A 16,788-nucleotide genomic window follows, 5' to 3' on the forward strand; every position below is an offset into this window, starting at 1 on the left:
TATTTTCTACTTGTCTGTTATTTATTTTTCTCCACCACCACACCAAGCAGGACAGTGGACAGTTCAAAGCATGAACTATTTCACTAGAAGTCTCAGAGCAGCAAAGCGTTATACTGTCAAGATCTTACTGGCATCTTATATTGAAATTGTAGCTTAACTGTATGTAAGGTGTGCACAGTAAGATGGCTTACCAGAGAGCACACATACAACTTCATCTGCTGTGCAACATGAATGTCAGACAGCAAATGTAACTTAGGACAAAATAAAATTCCTCCAAACCTCTGTGTGAAAAGTCTAGAACTATAGCAATAGAACAGTCTGCAAACTTAGTTCCAGTCAGTCAAACTCACCACGGATTGTATAATACACAACACACTTGCACACACATGTATACACAGGCACACTTACCCACATGCATGCACACACCACATGTTTTCTTCCCAGTCTATCTTTCCAGAAGGAGAAAAAAAAAAACGGCTAGAAGAGGATTAGGGGTGGGGGTTGGGGGAGAAGGGGATTAGAGGGTAGGGGGTGGGGGTACCTCCATCTGGAAGTGCAAGCTGCACAAGCTTGAGAATCTGAGGTTGGGTCCTAAGTACACAGTAAAAGCTGGACACATTCTCATATATCTGTAACTATGATGATGAAGGGAGACAACACGGAATCTCTGGTTGGTGGCCAGTCAGTCCAGCCAATCAATGAGTTCCAGGTTCAATGAGAGACCCTGTCTCAAACACCAAGGTGGAAACATACCCAGTGTTAACCTCTGACCTCCAAACATGTATGAGCTGCACCCCAACCTCCACATACAATGACTGAGGTTTCATTCTTTTCCTGAGCAGAGTCTGTGAAAAGCCTATGAAACAGCTACAGTGCTGTGCAAAATTAAGATGCACACTAGCTCAAACAGGTAAAACAGTAGGTTTTTAAAGACTCACTTTTACTATTTATGTGTGCAAGTATGTTTCTCTCTCTCTCTGTGTGTACACACACACACACATATATATATATATATAAATATTTATGACACAGTGTCATAAATATTTGAGTAGTATCTAGCTGAAATGAATTATTTTAGTTACATTATTACAATAATTTTGTAATAATTACATTTTCCCCCCTCTATTATAATGTAACTAGCTAGGCTCCCTCACCAGCATCTCGGTACCTCAGGAGTCATCACAAAGGACAGCTGATACAAAGTTCCAGGTTCCTTTCTGCTGCATGTGTTACTGGCAAAGCAGATATGGCCACAGAGTCGGGAGATCAAATAGGGACACCCACTCCCTGTCACCAACTCATGAGCTGTGACATAGCACCATCCTTACTCCGTGACTCTCCAGGATTTGCTTTTCTTGGGAAAGAGGAACATTCTGGAAAACTTGCTTAACACCACACGAGGACAAAGTATACGGACTGTGGCACTTTGAAATCAAGTAAAAATATGACTGGAAAATCCTCCTAGTGTGAATTTCTTCCTCAAATCCCCTGTAACACACCCAAACCAGCACTAACCTAGTTGGTAGAGTGCTTGCCTAGCAAACACACGGTCCTGGGTTCAATCCCTGGTACCACAAAAACTGGAAACAATGGCACGGTCTGTAATCCCAATACTTGGAGAAACAGACAAGTGGATCAGGAGAATTTCAAGGTTATCTTTTGCTATATATCAAGTCTGATGACAGTCTGAGCTGCATGGGATTATCTCAAGAGAGAAAACAAACCCCAAAACTACCTTCCCCAAACATTAAAGTACTAAAATTTAAGTTAAGTGAGTCCTCTGCTAGAACATTCATTCAAACACCAAACACAATGAGTGTGGTTTTGCTGTGGGAAGAACACCTCAATTAGAGTCAGAGAGTTGGTCTCTTACCAGAGAAAGAACACCACAGGTCTAAGAGTTTCTAAGAAATCTCACATGTCTTTTTGAAGGATAAGAGTGAGAACAAAAATCTTATGCTAATACAGAATCCACAGCAATACTCCAACATTGTACAAATTATTCAGGAAGGAAAGTGAATGGCAAGAAAAGCACATTGAAAAGTATAAGAAAATTGCATTATAACTTTAAAATGTGACTGGGAAGATGGCTTAGTGGGTGAAGGTGCTGGCTGCATGAGCCTGAAGACCTGAGTTCAAGCCCTAGAGTCCATGTGGGTGGAGGGAGAGGACATACACAACACACACAATCACATACACATACCATAGAGAACACACACAGCACAATCACATATACACACCATAGAGAACACATATAACACATAGTCACATATACACACCACAAACTCAACACACACAATCACATACATATACCATAGGGAGCACACACAACACACATACAATCAAATATACATACCATAGAGAACACATACAACACACAATCACATATATATACTATACACACAATCACATACATACACCATAGAGAACACACACAACACACAATCAAATATACGCACCACAGAGAACATACAGAACACATACAATCACATACGTATACCATAGAGAAACACACAATAAATAAACAATCACATATACACATCATAAATAAGTTTTCTTTAAATGTAATATGTAGATGAAAATTTTGGGTCTGGACACAACTGACTCCTCTTGTTAAGAAGGAACAGGTTTTGTTTTTGTTTTAAATAAATGAATACAAGAAGCAAGAAATTCTCAGTTTCTGTTTTACGTGTTTAGAAGTGGCTCTGTGTTTTTTGTTTTTTTTTTAAATAAGCAGACAAATTCCTGTTGCAATTTAATTCATAAAACAAGTTAACCTGGATGTTTATTTCTCAAACTGTGGACAGTAAGCTCCTCATCTTCTCCAACATACAACTGCCTCTTGTACCAATCCAGTGCACAACACGCAACAGTGAGCCAGCCTCCTGTGGAACAAGTCTCATGCCGTTAGCGGTAGTCATGTGTCAAAGCCGAGACTTCCTTCTCAGCAATGGAGGTTTAAATCTCAGGATGGAGTTTAAATCTGGGTGTCGAGCACTGCTGCACACATTCATGTTGCCAGTCACAGAGGCCTCCCAGGCTGCCTTCCCCTCCTCATGCTGGTTCAGCATGGTGCCTGTACTGTCCCCACATCTCAAGGGCTCCCGCCTGGTCAGCTGACCCTATGGAAATCCTTCACTTGCATGCTTTTCTGCTAGAAGCCCACTTCTGTCTTCTCTGCTACTTCTCAAGTTGTCCTCTGAGCTGCTTTGCATGTTGTATTCTGACATCATTATGCAAACAACATACAGGAAATGGTCTTGGTAAGACCCTGCTGTTTGGGTCACCCTCAATCAACCTAAGGTCTCTACATCTTCCCCACCTGCCCTCCCCACAATCAATTTACCCACACCATTTATAATCACACAGATTTTGTTCCAGAGGGCTCGGACACACTCCAACTCTTTTTATTTTCCTACAAGTCAACAGAGAACAATATTCATCTGCCTTTCCTCAAACTCTCTGAATAAAATCACAATTATTTCAAATCAGAGAAGCCTAGATTAGACCTTCTGTGGAGGCCACTGCTAGCCCAGCTATGCTTAAGCACAAAAACACAAATAAAAATATAATATAACAAAACAGAAACAGAATCCGATTTTTAGATGTCATTCTTGCAACATGCTGTCTTTTTTCTCCGCCTTGGATACCTCTTCCTGGACTGCTTTCGGTTCCCTAGCTGCGACCCACAACACAAGGCTCTTTGCACTCAGGCTCAAAATTCCAATAGAGACAGAGATCTTGCTGAATGAAGCTCCATGTTTGAGTTCAGCTACCTGGTGACAGGTCATTCCCCTGGAAACAAGCTCCAGAGCCATGGAATACCCGACACTCGCATGTCAACAAGGTCAGGTGGAACCAGAGAAGCTCAAAGCTTATCTCTACCCTGAAAGGTAAATCATTACACTGTCGAGTGGCTGGGGTAATCCGTGTACAACACGGCAATGTTCCATTAGTGATGAAAAAATCAACTCACAGAATGAGAGCACTGGATGATGGCCAGGAGAGAAAGGCAGATGCTATGACATCGTCATCCAGGATGATACTGTCACACAGCCCAGATTCTCAAGACTAGGCATTCTGCACTCAAGCTAGCCAGTCAGCACATGATATAGGTCTCTCCATGAAAAGTCTTTTCCCCATGTTATTGCCTACAAAGTACTCTTAAAAGTTACTCCATTTTGGTTGGGAGGATAGCTCGATTCATAAAGTATTTGCTGTGCAAATAGGAGGAATTAAGTTCAATTCCTCAGAACCCCTTCAAAAACTGGGGGCACAGTGGCAAATGCTCATAATCTCAGAGCTGGAAAAGCAGACAAGTAGATTCCAGGAACTCATTGGCCAGCTAGTCTACCATATGAGCAAGCTGCATCTTAGTCAGAGATGCTGTGATAGTGACCGAGAAAGATCCCTGGCCTTTGTGTGTGTAACACACACACACACACACACACACACACACACACACAGAGAGAGAGAGAGAGAGAGAGAGATGTAACACACACACACACACACACACACACACACAGAGAGAGAGAGAGAGAGAGAGAGAGAGAGAGAGAGAGAGAGAGAGACTCCACTGCATTCTAAAATCTCCGATTCCATTTACATGGACTCTATTTTACAGATGGTGGAAGTGCAGCTTTAAGAGGACAGGGACATCCTGGAGGTTGTGTGTAGTGACAGACACAGCAAATCTCAACCCATGTCTTCCCCACAAATGTCAGCAGACTTAAAGTCATGGCACAGCAGCTCCCACCTGGCCAGGATGCTTCCTTTAAAGCTTCAAGTTCTATTCAAACATTTTCTAAAGTTCTCAGTCCACACCTAACGGCTGTGCATATTTATGGGACACACGAGGGAAATCTGATGTACGTGTATAAGCTGTGATACTTAGACCTAAGTCTCTGCATTACCATCTCCTTAAACATTTGTAATTGGTGGTGGAAGCCTCACATGGCTCTCTTGTAGGTCCCTACAAACTATATAATAACTACTGTAAATGAGTCAACCTACCATGCTAGGAACACTGGAATCTATTGCCCTTCATATCTGACAGCATTCAACTTGTTTTGCCCATGGGGGTTCTGCAAAAGTTCTCCGTTCACATCCGCATACCCACCTCTTGCGCAAAAGACTCTGCTTTCTTGCGAAGGTCCTTCTCCAGTTCCAGGTTCACCTGCAGCTCCTCATACTCTTCAACTGCCAACATGGACACTTAAAGAGACAAAAAACAAAAACAAAAAACCCAGAGACAACAGGCTGTACAAAATTACCAGGAGCACATGTGGAAAAGATTCTGCATAAGGCACGTGGGGGCTGTCATCTGTTCCTGGCTGGTGCAGAGTGATGAGCTTTATAAAGGGTAGTTTAGCAATGTGAATGGAAAACTTAAAACCAGTCACACTCCTAGATTCAAATACACACGTCCTAAAAGAGCAGATCAGGGGAACATACAGAGATGTAGTTGCAAGCATGTTCTTCGGCCCACTGAGGAAACACCAAAGGATTTGTAAAATACAGCACAAGAAATATATAAGGAACGACATGTTATATGTTTTCAAATAAATGTACTGTGAAAGTCAGTTGCAAAATGAATACTTGTTTTTTAGATTATTGTATAAATATGTTGCCTACATGTTTGTCTGTGTACCACATGCATGCCTAGTGTCCACTGAGGTCACAAGGTATCAGATCCCCTGGAACCAAAGTTATAAATGGTACTGAGCTACTATGTGCTGGGAACTGAACCGGGGTCCTCTGCAAGAGGACAAAAGTGCTTTTAGCCATAGAACCATCTCTCCTGTCCCAGACAAAAACCATTAAGCCACAGACAAAAAGATGTATCACAGGCATTTCACAGGACAAATCAATGGACGTGTGCAAGATGTGGTCGGGGCCACTTAGTGAGACCCCGCCCCCTTCCCCCCCCCCCCCAAAAAAAAAACACTGTAGGAAAAGTCCTGTCAAATAAAAGCAACATGCAATCGTTGCTGCTTTTGACATTTTGTGGCCTACTTTGTTAAATAATGATGCGGATAGGATGCAGGGAGCCGTGACGCCATTAGGAACCCAGCACAATGCAAGCAGACAGCCTCTGAAGAGCCTTGCTCTGAGCTGAGTTGTATCAATAAACTCCCCGCCAAGACACTCTTAATGGCTGCTTTCACACTCTGGTCCACTGGGGCACTTCAATCCTAACTGACTAAGGACGGGTTTGATGTGTAATGACATAGAATTTCAAACTCTGTTCTTCCTAAACCACTGCTTCCTCAGACAGAAGCAGAACAGTCTAACTCAAGTAAAGTAATGTAAGTGGCGGTTTGTGCTGGGAATTACAGGTCCCTGAGGACTAAATGACTTTCAAACCTATTTAAAAAAAGAAATTCCACGAAGAGAACAATGAAGACCATGACTATCTAAAGCCCCAGGCAGGACGATAGGCTCTCTTTTTCTCTATCCAGAACACTATAATAAAAAGTGAATTTTCCCATGTCTAGGTTCCTTTGACCTGGACTCTGAAAAGAACTCTCGTCCTGGTGGCAAGTTCCTGTATCCCCACTTCTTTCTAGACAGAAGCTTCCTGGAAACAAGACTCCGTGTGGTGAATTCACAGTCTGCACAGTACACAGAGAGTGCAGTTTGTGTATACACTGAAGCGGGACCTGAAGAAAACCTACCATCTCATCCTTCTCCTTGGTTTAACTTCCATGCCCTTTCTTCACAAACTCCATCCAATAAGAAACACAAGGGATAGGAATCACTACAGGGACAGCCTGGAAAGCCCTGTTTGTGTCCTGTCTTCTAAACTAGGACACTGGGTGGCTTGGGGACAGGCCAAAGGGAGAACAAGAGACGTATTAATCCTCTACTGTGGTTTAGATATAGTGTGATCTCCAAAGATGCACATGCTGCAAGGTTGGTCCCCCGTATGTTAATGTTAAGAGGTAAGGGAACTTAAGAGAGCTTACTGTCAGGCAGACCAGGCCCTCTCTTGCCATGAGATCTCTCCCTAGAATTCTGTACTCCCGCTATGATCTGATGTTATCACTGTGGTGGGACCTCATCAAGGAGACCCTCCCAGAGCTGCGCAGACGATGGGGCTGTGCTCCTGGATGGCATCTGAAGCTAGAAACCTATATTCGTTTTAAAGTGCCCAGCCTTGGGTAGTTTATGATAGCAACAAAAAATAGACTGATACAGTCCTTTCCCCTCCCTGGCCCCAAAGACTTTTGCAGAAACTTCAGTATTGCTCCCTTCGCTAAACTGCAACATTGTAACCAGCCTCCACCGAGGTTTATGCCTTGTTTAACAGTAAGAATGAGATGTTGACCAAACAACATGGAATTTTCTTTTGAAGTAGGAGTTGGAAACATCTCCTACATAGGCTGGTTCCAGTTTCTGCACCACTAGATATGTTTTTATGTTACTTGTCTAAATAGTAAAAATCCCTTGCTGTGTTGGCCACTAGAGGTGCAGAGTTATATTTCAGACACAAAGAAGAATTATGCAAGACCCCAGAGCAAGGGAACACTTGGCTTGTCAATCTGTTTTTAACATGAGTCTCAATATGTATCCCTGCTTGGCCTGGACCTCACCATGTTATGTAGACAAAACTGTCCTCTAAACTCACAGAGATCCACTTGCCTCTGCCTCCACCATGCTGGGATTTATAGTACATGCCACCACACCAGGCTGGTATACCAGTCTTGATGCTCATTTTTCCACTGAGCCATTGTCTACATTCTCTTAACTTAAAATAGCATCATGTTTATGAAGCTTTCTGAACCTCTCCTAGATTCTGATTTACTAACAAGCCCATCAACTATGTAAGTGCTAAGAGGGCCAAAATGATTATGGTCCCACAGTTCACAGAGGACAGATGTGCATATGTTTGAAGTTTCAAAATGAGTTGGCTAGTTCCACAATGAGTTAGTTCCTAAGGGGAATGGCTTTTATTAAATTTTTAAATCCAGTGTGTGTACTAGAAGCTTGTGTACTGTGTATGCACTTGTGTGTGTGTGTGTGTGTGTGGAAACCTGAGGTTAACTCTGGGTATCCTCTGTCTGTCTATCATTATTTATCTATTCTATCTATATTAATCATCTCTCTCTCTTTCTCATCTCTCTCTCTCTTTCTCATCTCTCTCTCTCTATATATATCTATCTTGTCTGTCTGTTTTGAGGTAGGGTCTCTCACTGGTTCTGAACCACATCAATTCAGTTAGGCTGTCTGGACAATAAGCTTCAGAGATCCTCTGTCTCTTCCTGAGGATTACAGGAATACTCTGACTTTTTTTTTTTTTTTTTTTTTTTTTTTTTTTTTGAGAGTGTGTTTGATACGGTCTCATTATGTAGACCAGACAGGATTAAAATTCCCTAGATAAACCAGGCTGGTCTCATACTTACAATAGATATGCCTTCTAAGTGCTGGGGTTAAAGGTATGTATCCACCAGGCTTGGGTAGAAATCCCATTTAAAGTTCCTCAGTACTGAAATAATAGACTTGAGATAGAGTCACTGCTGAGCAAAACACAACCTTGGAAAAAGATGAACTCTGGGCACATGGATAAAAAAAGCACCAGACACATGTGAGCAAGCGTGCTGGACAAAAGAAAACTGCAGAGACTTACCTCTGTTGCATTTTTCTAAGACTTTCCTCTGCTCAAGAACTTCGGAATTTAAAACAGCTTTTTCTTGTTTAACTTTATTTACCTACAAATGTAAAATGTGAAGGAGAAAAACTGTAAATGAGACATAAGGGACATGGGACCCTCAAATATCTGTTTGGCTTTCAACATTAAGTTGCAGTGTAAAGAGTTCCCAGCGGCTCCTCCACCGAGAGTGTGAAAGCTCTTCTGTGAAACTGAGGTAATCTGGGACTTCAGGTCATACCCGAGCACAGCTCATTTACATAATTAAATTGGCACTGGGCCCTCCCTACACTGGCTAATGTTCTAGCCATTCAATGTCACACACTCATAGTTTTAACGCAAAAATCCAAGTTGTGATCACTCCCAAAATACACCTATCACTTAACAGGACAGCAAGTACTTAACTTCGGGCTCCAGTTTGAACTTTAATTTTATGTTGAAAAGATTCACATATTAATTTTTTGAAGATAACTTTAAATTTTGACAACTTATGGCTTAATAAAGTGTACCTGTGGTATTCTTTTCCAACCTTAAATTTCTGAAATAACTTTTTAACACCAACTGAAATGGAAGGGAGGGGTAAATGAGAGCTGACACATGATGCTTATGATGCTTACAGTGAGAATTCTGGTTTCTTTAAAAACCCACCTATGTTGTGTGTGTGTGTGTGTGTGTGTGTGTGTGTGTGTGTGTGTGTGTGTGTGTTTTCCCCAGGTATGGGATAAGTGGCTGCTTCACAGCAGGTGATTATGATTTGCCTCATCCTCCAGCAGGGGTGTGATTTTTGCCAGCTTCAGATTGTTTAATTCTGGGGACTTTGAAGAGGGTATATAAGTGGGAGGGCTCCTAAGAAGGAAGAAGCAGCTGCTGCTCCCACCTGCTGCTCCGTGGTGGCTGTTGTTGTGGTTTGTCAAATAAGAGCAAAGAGACAAGAACTTGGAGATCAGATGACAAAGGCTGGACTGGACCCAAGGAACCCAATACCCCTAATCAGCAGGAAGTATTACAGAGGTCTAGGCTTCTTTTCCCTCTAACCTTTCTCTCTCCTACCTAGTGTGGGTGGGTAGGAAGGGATTAGTGTGGAATAAGGTTTGGAAGGGAGGCAGATGTATAAGAACCCAATAAAATAGTTTAAAAAAAAAAAAAGCCAACAGATGCTAATACCAAAAGCTAGCTTTGAATAGCATCTTTGTAACTTAGTCAACCCAAATGACTGTTAGTTAAAAAGCCAAAGTCTTGGCCCTCCGGCCTAAAACGCCCTTACCTCCTCCATCACCTCCCCAAGTTTGCTCTTGAGGCTTTCCAGCTCAATGGCTAACACCTTTTTTTCTTCCTGAACAGACACAATTTGTTCTCGAAGTTCTGTAATTTTAAAGGAAGGAAATGAAAACAAACTTTATTTTACTTTTTAATTATGAAACAAAATAACAAGTTTTCTTACAATGTTTTCATTTGTTTGTTTTGGTAGAGCCTCCCCTCCCAGACCCTTCTCTCCCCACTCCTCATCTGAACTCTTCAGTCGCCAGCAATCTCCATGAGCCTTTCAGCCTCCCTCCTCTTCCTGAAAACCTCATTTCCCCCCTTACGGACCTTTATAACTTCATGACCATCTACTTACCCTCATTCCTGTACAAATACATCAAGATAAAAACGAGACGTTAGGATCTACAAATGACACAGAACCCTTGGTATTTGCCTTTCTGAACCTTACCTCACTGAAAGTAATATTACCATTTCCGTTCTCTTTCCTACGAATTCCAATTTCATTTTTTTTTTGCTATTGTTGTGTGTATGTGTGCATGTGTTCATGTATGTGACTGCAAGTATGTGTGTGTCAGCACACACATAGCAATTAAATACAACTGGGCGTAGGTTCTTACCTTTCAACCTATTTGAGCCAAGGCTTATTACTGCTCACCTGAGAATGCCAGGCTAGTCAGGCTATGAGCTTCTGGAAATTCACCTGTCTCTGACTCTAATGTTGTCCTGGCAGTGCTGGGGTTACAGACATATGCTACCCTGTCCATCTTGACATGGGTTTGGAGTTCCAAACTGAGGTCCTTACATTTGCACAGCAAGCACATTACCCCCAGGCATCTCCTCAGCCAATAAGTAAAAATTCCTTTATAGCTGAATAAAATTCCACAATGTATCACATTGTTATTATCTGTTCACCTTTGATGGACAGCTAATTCCATCTCCTTCCTGTTGTGAATACAGCAGCAAGTCTCTGGATATGCAAGTCTCTGTGATAGATGCAAGGCCCATTGGGAGGTGCATAACTGGGTCACCTGGTAGTTTGTTTGTTTGTTTATAGATTTATTTATTGAATGTATATGAGTACACTGTAGCTGTCTTCAGACACACCAGAAAAGGGCATCAGATCTCATTACAGATGGTTGTGAGCTACCATGTGATTGCTGGGAATTGAACTCAGGACCTCTGGAAGAGGAGCCATTGTTCTTAACCACTGAGCCATCTCTCTAGCCCCCTACCTGGCAGTTCTCTTATTTTATTTTGGAAAACAAACCTGCACTATATATACCTTGAACTGATTTCCATGATAGTTGCACCTGAAGTAAATTTATTTTTAAAAGATATATCTGATCAAAAGAACTAAAAATACAGTTTGTGGTCAGTGTTATCTGACAATTAAGGAGAGGAGCAAACCAAACTGAGGACAATGGAAATGTCACATGAAGGTCCACCCTAGCCACACAGAAACTAACGCCACACAGGCTCAATAATATCACTGTTAAACAGACCAAACTGAGTTTTCTTTGCATTTTATATACATAAAAAAAAAAAAAAAAAAAAACCCACACATTCTAAAGAAGCTATTTGGCATTTTAGAAGTAAAAGAATTTGTAGGCAGAGGCAAGCTGAGGCATTGTACCAATTTCTCTCTCGTGATGGCCACAAGCTCTCGGCACCACACAACACAAACCGATGGCTGGATAGCTAATAACCTGGAGACTCCAAGTTTAAGAAAACAGAAATCTTGACTTGAAAATGTAAAGAAGCCATTTCCCCTCCAGAATTGTGGGTATTCTGTTTATTCATTTATTTTTATTATTTATTATTATGACTTAAGAAAAGTATGTTACCAGGCTGGAAAGGGACCATGTGACAGTGGTGTTTAAAGTGCCCACCAACTAACACAGGTTTCTTAAGCTTCTACTTGGCCTACTGCTCTGTCTGGTTTTGTTTTTAAATGTTTTTCAATTCTTACCCTTCTCCAAGGATAAGAAAAAAACCCCCATGACATCATTATCCATAAGCTGATTTTTTTTTTTTTCATGAACTCAGCTTGAAGTTCTGAGACTTGGCTCTAAGTCACTTTGTCCACCAGCTGACTAATTCCAGAAGGAAGAACATAAGACCATATTGTTCAATGCCTCACAGAAGGGAGAACAGTGAACAGAGGGAGACCTTGATGCCCCCATCACTCCCAACCAGCACCCTCTATTTCGGAGTGAGGTCAGGGAGCACCTTCCATCGGAAATCTCATCTCCCAGGCAAAACAATAAGCACGATTTTTGAACATGAACCAAGTTGCACGTGTTATTGAACCTATAACAGAGACCCAAATAAATACAGGGTACTGGCTGAACACATATACAAGTTTTGTGCTGGGGATTAAATCTTGGACTTTAGATATGATAAGCTCTCTTTATACCTGGCTCTACCACCAGCCAAGTCAGAGATGGTTTTAACTATACTTACCTTTCACTCAGCAAAAGTGTCTTAAGGCTGCACGCATGTGGTGCACACACATACATGCAGGTGAGACACTCTACATATAAAATAAAACAAATCTAAAAGATAAAAATAAATCATAATACTATCTCTTAATGTTATGGTAACTTCCCATTTCTAGCCAGGCCATACTTCTTAAGGGCTTTCCTTCCAAACAAGAAAGCAACCCACAAAGTAAGAGAGACTGATGTGATTCTCACTCAGGCTCAGTTTCCCGATTGACCTGACTAATGAAGTCAGAAACATTGCTGCTAGAACACAGTCATCAGTATTCTCAAAATTCTTTCAGTGTGTGTGCATGGTGTATGTTTGCACATGTGTGTATAAGTACATGTATGTACATGTGTGGACACATGTGTATAAAAAACATTGCTGCTAGGACCCAGTCATCAGTATTCTCAAAAATTCCTTCAGTGTGTATGCATGGTATATGTGTGCACGTGTGTGTATAAGTGTAAGTACACACGCATGCACATGCATGTGTAAAGGCCCAAGGAAGAAGTCACTTGCCCTGCTCTGTCATTCCACACCTTCCTCCCTCGAGATGGGGTCTTGTGTTAAACCTAGAGCTTGCTGGTGTTCTACCTGGAGTGGCTGTAGCAAACCCAGTCCTTCCTGTGGCCATGCTTCCACTCCCCCATCCTGGTATTACAGGCATGTACATCCATGCAGGCATTGATGTGGATGCTGGGGGTTTGAAATTAATTCCTCATCATTGCTCAGCAAGTACTCTTACTCGCTGAATCATCTCTTCTGGCTCCATGTATTTTCAAAACTCCTCATGGAATTCTGGTGTGCCATCAGAGACGGGAGGCCCTGTGCTGGCAGAAACCATACTCAGTTGCAACACTGGAATCCCACCTTTGATTTGCTTCTGACACTGAACAGACACACAGGTCTCTGCCGCAGCATCTGTGTCGGTGGTTGGGTCATCATCATCAATGTTTATCTCCTCCGTTATTACGTCTGGCCCCAGTTTGGCCATGTATAACATGCTGATTCTTTTCAGTGTTTTATTTTCTTTATTTAGCTAAAAGTAACATAGGAAAAAATGGTTATTTTATCAACCAAGTCAAATCTTGCATTTTAAACAAATGAATTTAGTGTATTTTTGTCTTACATATTCATTAACACTCACAGTAGGATGTAACAGGGAGACTCACTCAACAAATAAACTATTCACATGCTTTAACGTTAAGTTTATTATTTTAAGTGATGCCTCATCCTGAATTACAGCAGCAGCAAGTAGAAACACTGGTTATAAATTTTAAGAAATACAAGGAATCCCCGGGCTGGTGAGATAGCTTAAACCTGAGGACATGAGTTGCCCAGAACTCAGGGTGGAAAAAAAGAGAACCCAAAAGTCATGCTCTGACACCCACCTACAGGCTATGGCATGAATGCACCCACATTCACAGCATGCATGCATGCGTGAGTGTGTACACATGTGCACACATGTGCGCACACACACATATATACTGTGCAAAGACAATGTCATTGGGCACAACTAATAGCCAGAGTTAGTGCATATGACTACATTTAGCCAGTCAGATCTCTTCTCTAGAAAGGCACATGCTGGAAGAAAGTTTCTGCATGTCTAGCCATAAGAAGTGATGTCAACCACCTTCTGCTACAGGACTGAGAGTAGAAGGGATCCTGCTGTAAAAACCCAAAGCAAGTGACACTCAGAGAGAGAGGCAGAAGCAACAGAGAAAAGCAGCCCAGAGCCCCAAACCGTTCTCATCTGTTGAAAGAAAAATACAAGACTTATACCAATGAAGTCTCAGTGCATTCTACGTAGACATTTTTGTAGAACTCAAATTCCTGAATGTTAGAGAAGGGATTTCATTATTGTTGTCTTGTTAAGAGGTAATCCTTTGCTGCTTGTCTGAAATGTCTCTCAATCATAAGGCAAGAACAAATCTGCCTTCACTCTACACTAGCTGAACTCATTACCATACACAAATTTACATAGTGGCTACACCAGCAGAGCACTCTGAAGAAAGAGGTAAACTAAGTAGCTTTGGATCTTATGGCTTCAAATACCTGGTCAGTTAACAATTTAACCTGCACATTTTAGCAAAACAGACTTGCTGTAGTTGCTGTACTTATAAGAAAACAATGACATCAAATTATAGCATAAGAATGTACCATTTGAATTTTATTTTTTAAAATTTGTTTGTATGTATCTGTGTAGGGGATGCACATAAGAGCAAATGTGCCCACAAAAGCCAGAAGAAGGTATCTGATGTTCTGCAGCTGAGGTTCTATGAGCTGCCCAATGTGGGTGCTGGGAACCGAACTCAGGTCCTCTGCAAGAGTAGCACACACTCTTAAAACCATCTCTCCAGCTCCCTCAAGTTTATCAATTTTTAGTCTGTTTTTTTTTTTTTTCAAGTCCCAAGAGTTCATTATACATCCTCAAAAACAAACTGTATGTCTACTTGACAAAAGGCTTCTAAGACCAGGAGACAAATGGTATGTACTAAGGTTCCCATTAAAATGAGTTTAGGGGATAGTACAGTGATTGTTGAGCAGAAATAAATCCATTCATCACTGGGAAGTTTTGCAACATACTACTACTTACACCACACTGTGACTATGGGATAGATAGGTGGGTGTAGTGCTTGTAATAAAAGCATAAAGACCTGTGTTGGATCCTCAGCACATGTGTAAAACACCAGGAATAGTAGACCGTGACTGTGATCCAGTCCTAGGGAAGTAGAGACAAGTGGGTCCCAGGGACTTGCGGGCCAGGCAGCTTAGCTGAAACAGCATAGTACAGGTTCAGGGAGAGACCCTGTTCCTAAATATTAGGTAGAAAGTGATAGAGGAAGATGTTCAAAGTTGAGGTGACCTCTGGGTTGCATAGAGGAAGATGCTCAAAGTTGAGGTGACCTCTGGGTTACATATACATGTACACACACCTCTACATACATGTATACACACATATACACACATATTCACAAGCATGCACATATAAACAAACTCACAAATATACACATACAAACACACACAACAAAAAAGAGTAGAGGAGATAAAATAACTTTTAAAGAAGACAATGTTTGGGCCAACAGTTACAAAGTATCATGAAATGTCACCTCACACACCATTCTCTACTCTAACCACTGTCCACCTTGTCACCTGAGGTGACCAGAGAGCAGAACTAACCTGCTCTGAGTTACACATGCCCCAAATTACACAATTAGAAATAAAATGTGCAAGTGCTGACCCGAAGTCCTTGCTTTCCCTAAACTGCCAGTCCTAAGAGGCAGAGGTGTCTTCATCTGAATGGATATAATGTAGACACCATCCTGGGCACTAGATTCAGTGAAACCAACCTGGAAAAAATACATTGTTTCTTTGTTTGTCCTAGAAGGAAACGGAAGGAAAGGAGCATCCAGTATACCCGACTGAAAAACTCCAGGGATGCGTAGGCGGTGCAAATGGTGTGAGCGTGCCTCATCCTATCAAAGCAGCAACCCATAATGCTATGCATGCATCAGACAAGTAACAGGAAAGAAGTTCACATGGAAATCCATATTCCTAGTTAGGTTCTGATTTAGTATCTTATGAATTTTAGTGCAGTGTCATTATGCAAACAATTAAGCACATACCATTAGCAAGCACACTGCTAATGCATATGAATTAAATACATTTATTTATTTGTCTATTTGTTGATAGTAGAACTTCAGTCACAATCCAAAGAAATACTTTGGAGGTTGGAGATATGAAGAGTAGGAGTGAACACAACCAGCATTACTAATAATATTTGGCTGGAAATTGCTGTAATCCATTTTCTGATGGACACTTTTTGCCCAAAATACATAAGACAGAGATAAAAACATTCTTTAATAATAATGTAATTCTGATGAGACAGAATATAGAAAATTACACACTTGGTAAAACCATCAGCTAGAGGCAATCAGTGGCGCGCTGGAGGTCACCTTCTGCATGCCCTCCTCTGCTTTCATAAATAACCACCTGAAATGTAGGGCTGGCTGACTCTTTCATCAGACTCCAGCAGAAAAGAAAATGTCTGAGTTCTTGTGGGAAACTCTAGTGTAACATCTACCCTGGGGACTACTTCTCCAGGTTAAATGGGTACAAATACTGGGAAACACACACACACACACACACACACACACACACACACACACACACACACACACGGGGGGGGGGGAGAGGGAGGAGAGAGAGACAGACAGAGACAGAGAGAATGCACTTTTATAATTAGAAATAGACTTTGTACACAAGCAGATGCTTACAGAATCATATTGCAGAATTTGGAAACTTATACCTCCTTGTCAGAGCAGACAAGTGGGCAAAGAATTAGGAACAGAACAGGAGACCAAGTTGCACAGAAGCCCAGGCTCACC

The 16,788-nt window shown here is 41.6% G+C and overlaps 1 protein-coding gene across 3 annotated transcripts in view; it reads right to left on the reverse strand.

Annotated features, from left to right (window-relative positions):
* Positions 1-16,788, reverse strand: part of Shtn1 (shootin 1) — a 99,715-nt gene that overhangs the window by 47,949 nt on the left and 34,978 nt on the right. For all 3 annotated transcript variants that reach the window (XM_034485539.2, XM_034485531.2, XM_076925934.1), the window contains 4 exons: positions 13,271-13,439; positions 9,915-10,012; positions 8,630-8,711; positions 5,120-5,214 (listed from right to left, as the gene is read on the reverse strand). In XM_034485539.2, the coding sequence (XP_034341430.1) occupies positions 5,120-5,214; positions 8,630-8,711; positions 9,915-10,012; positions 13,271-13,439 (444 nt within the window). The remainder of the gene's footprint in view (positions 1-5,119; positions 5,215-8,629; positions 8,712-9,914; positions 10,013-13,270; positions 13,440-16,788) is intronic.

Source organism: Arvicanthis niloticus, chromosome 1 (genome assembly GCF_011762505.2).
Source record: "Arvicanthis niloticus isolate mArvNil1 chromosome 1, mArvNil1.pat.X, whole genome shotgun sequence".
NCBI classification, from domain to species: Eukaryota; Metazoa; Chordata; class Mammalia; order Rodentia; family Muridae; genus Arvicanthis; species Arvicanthis niloticus.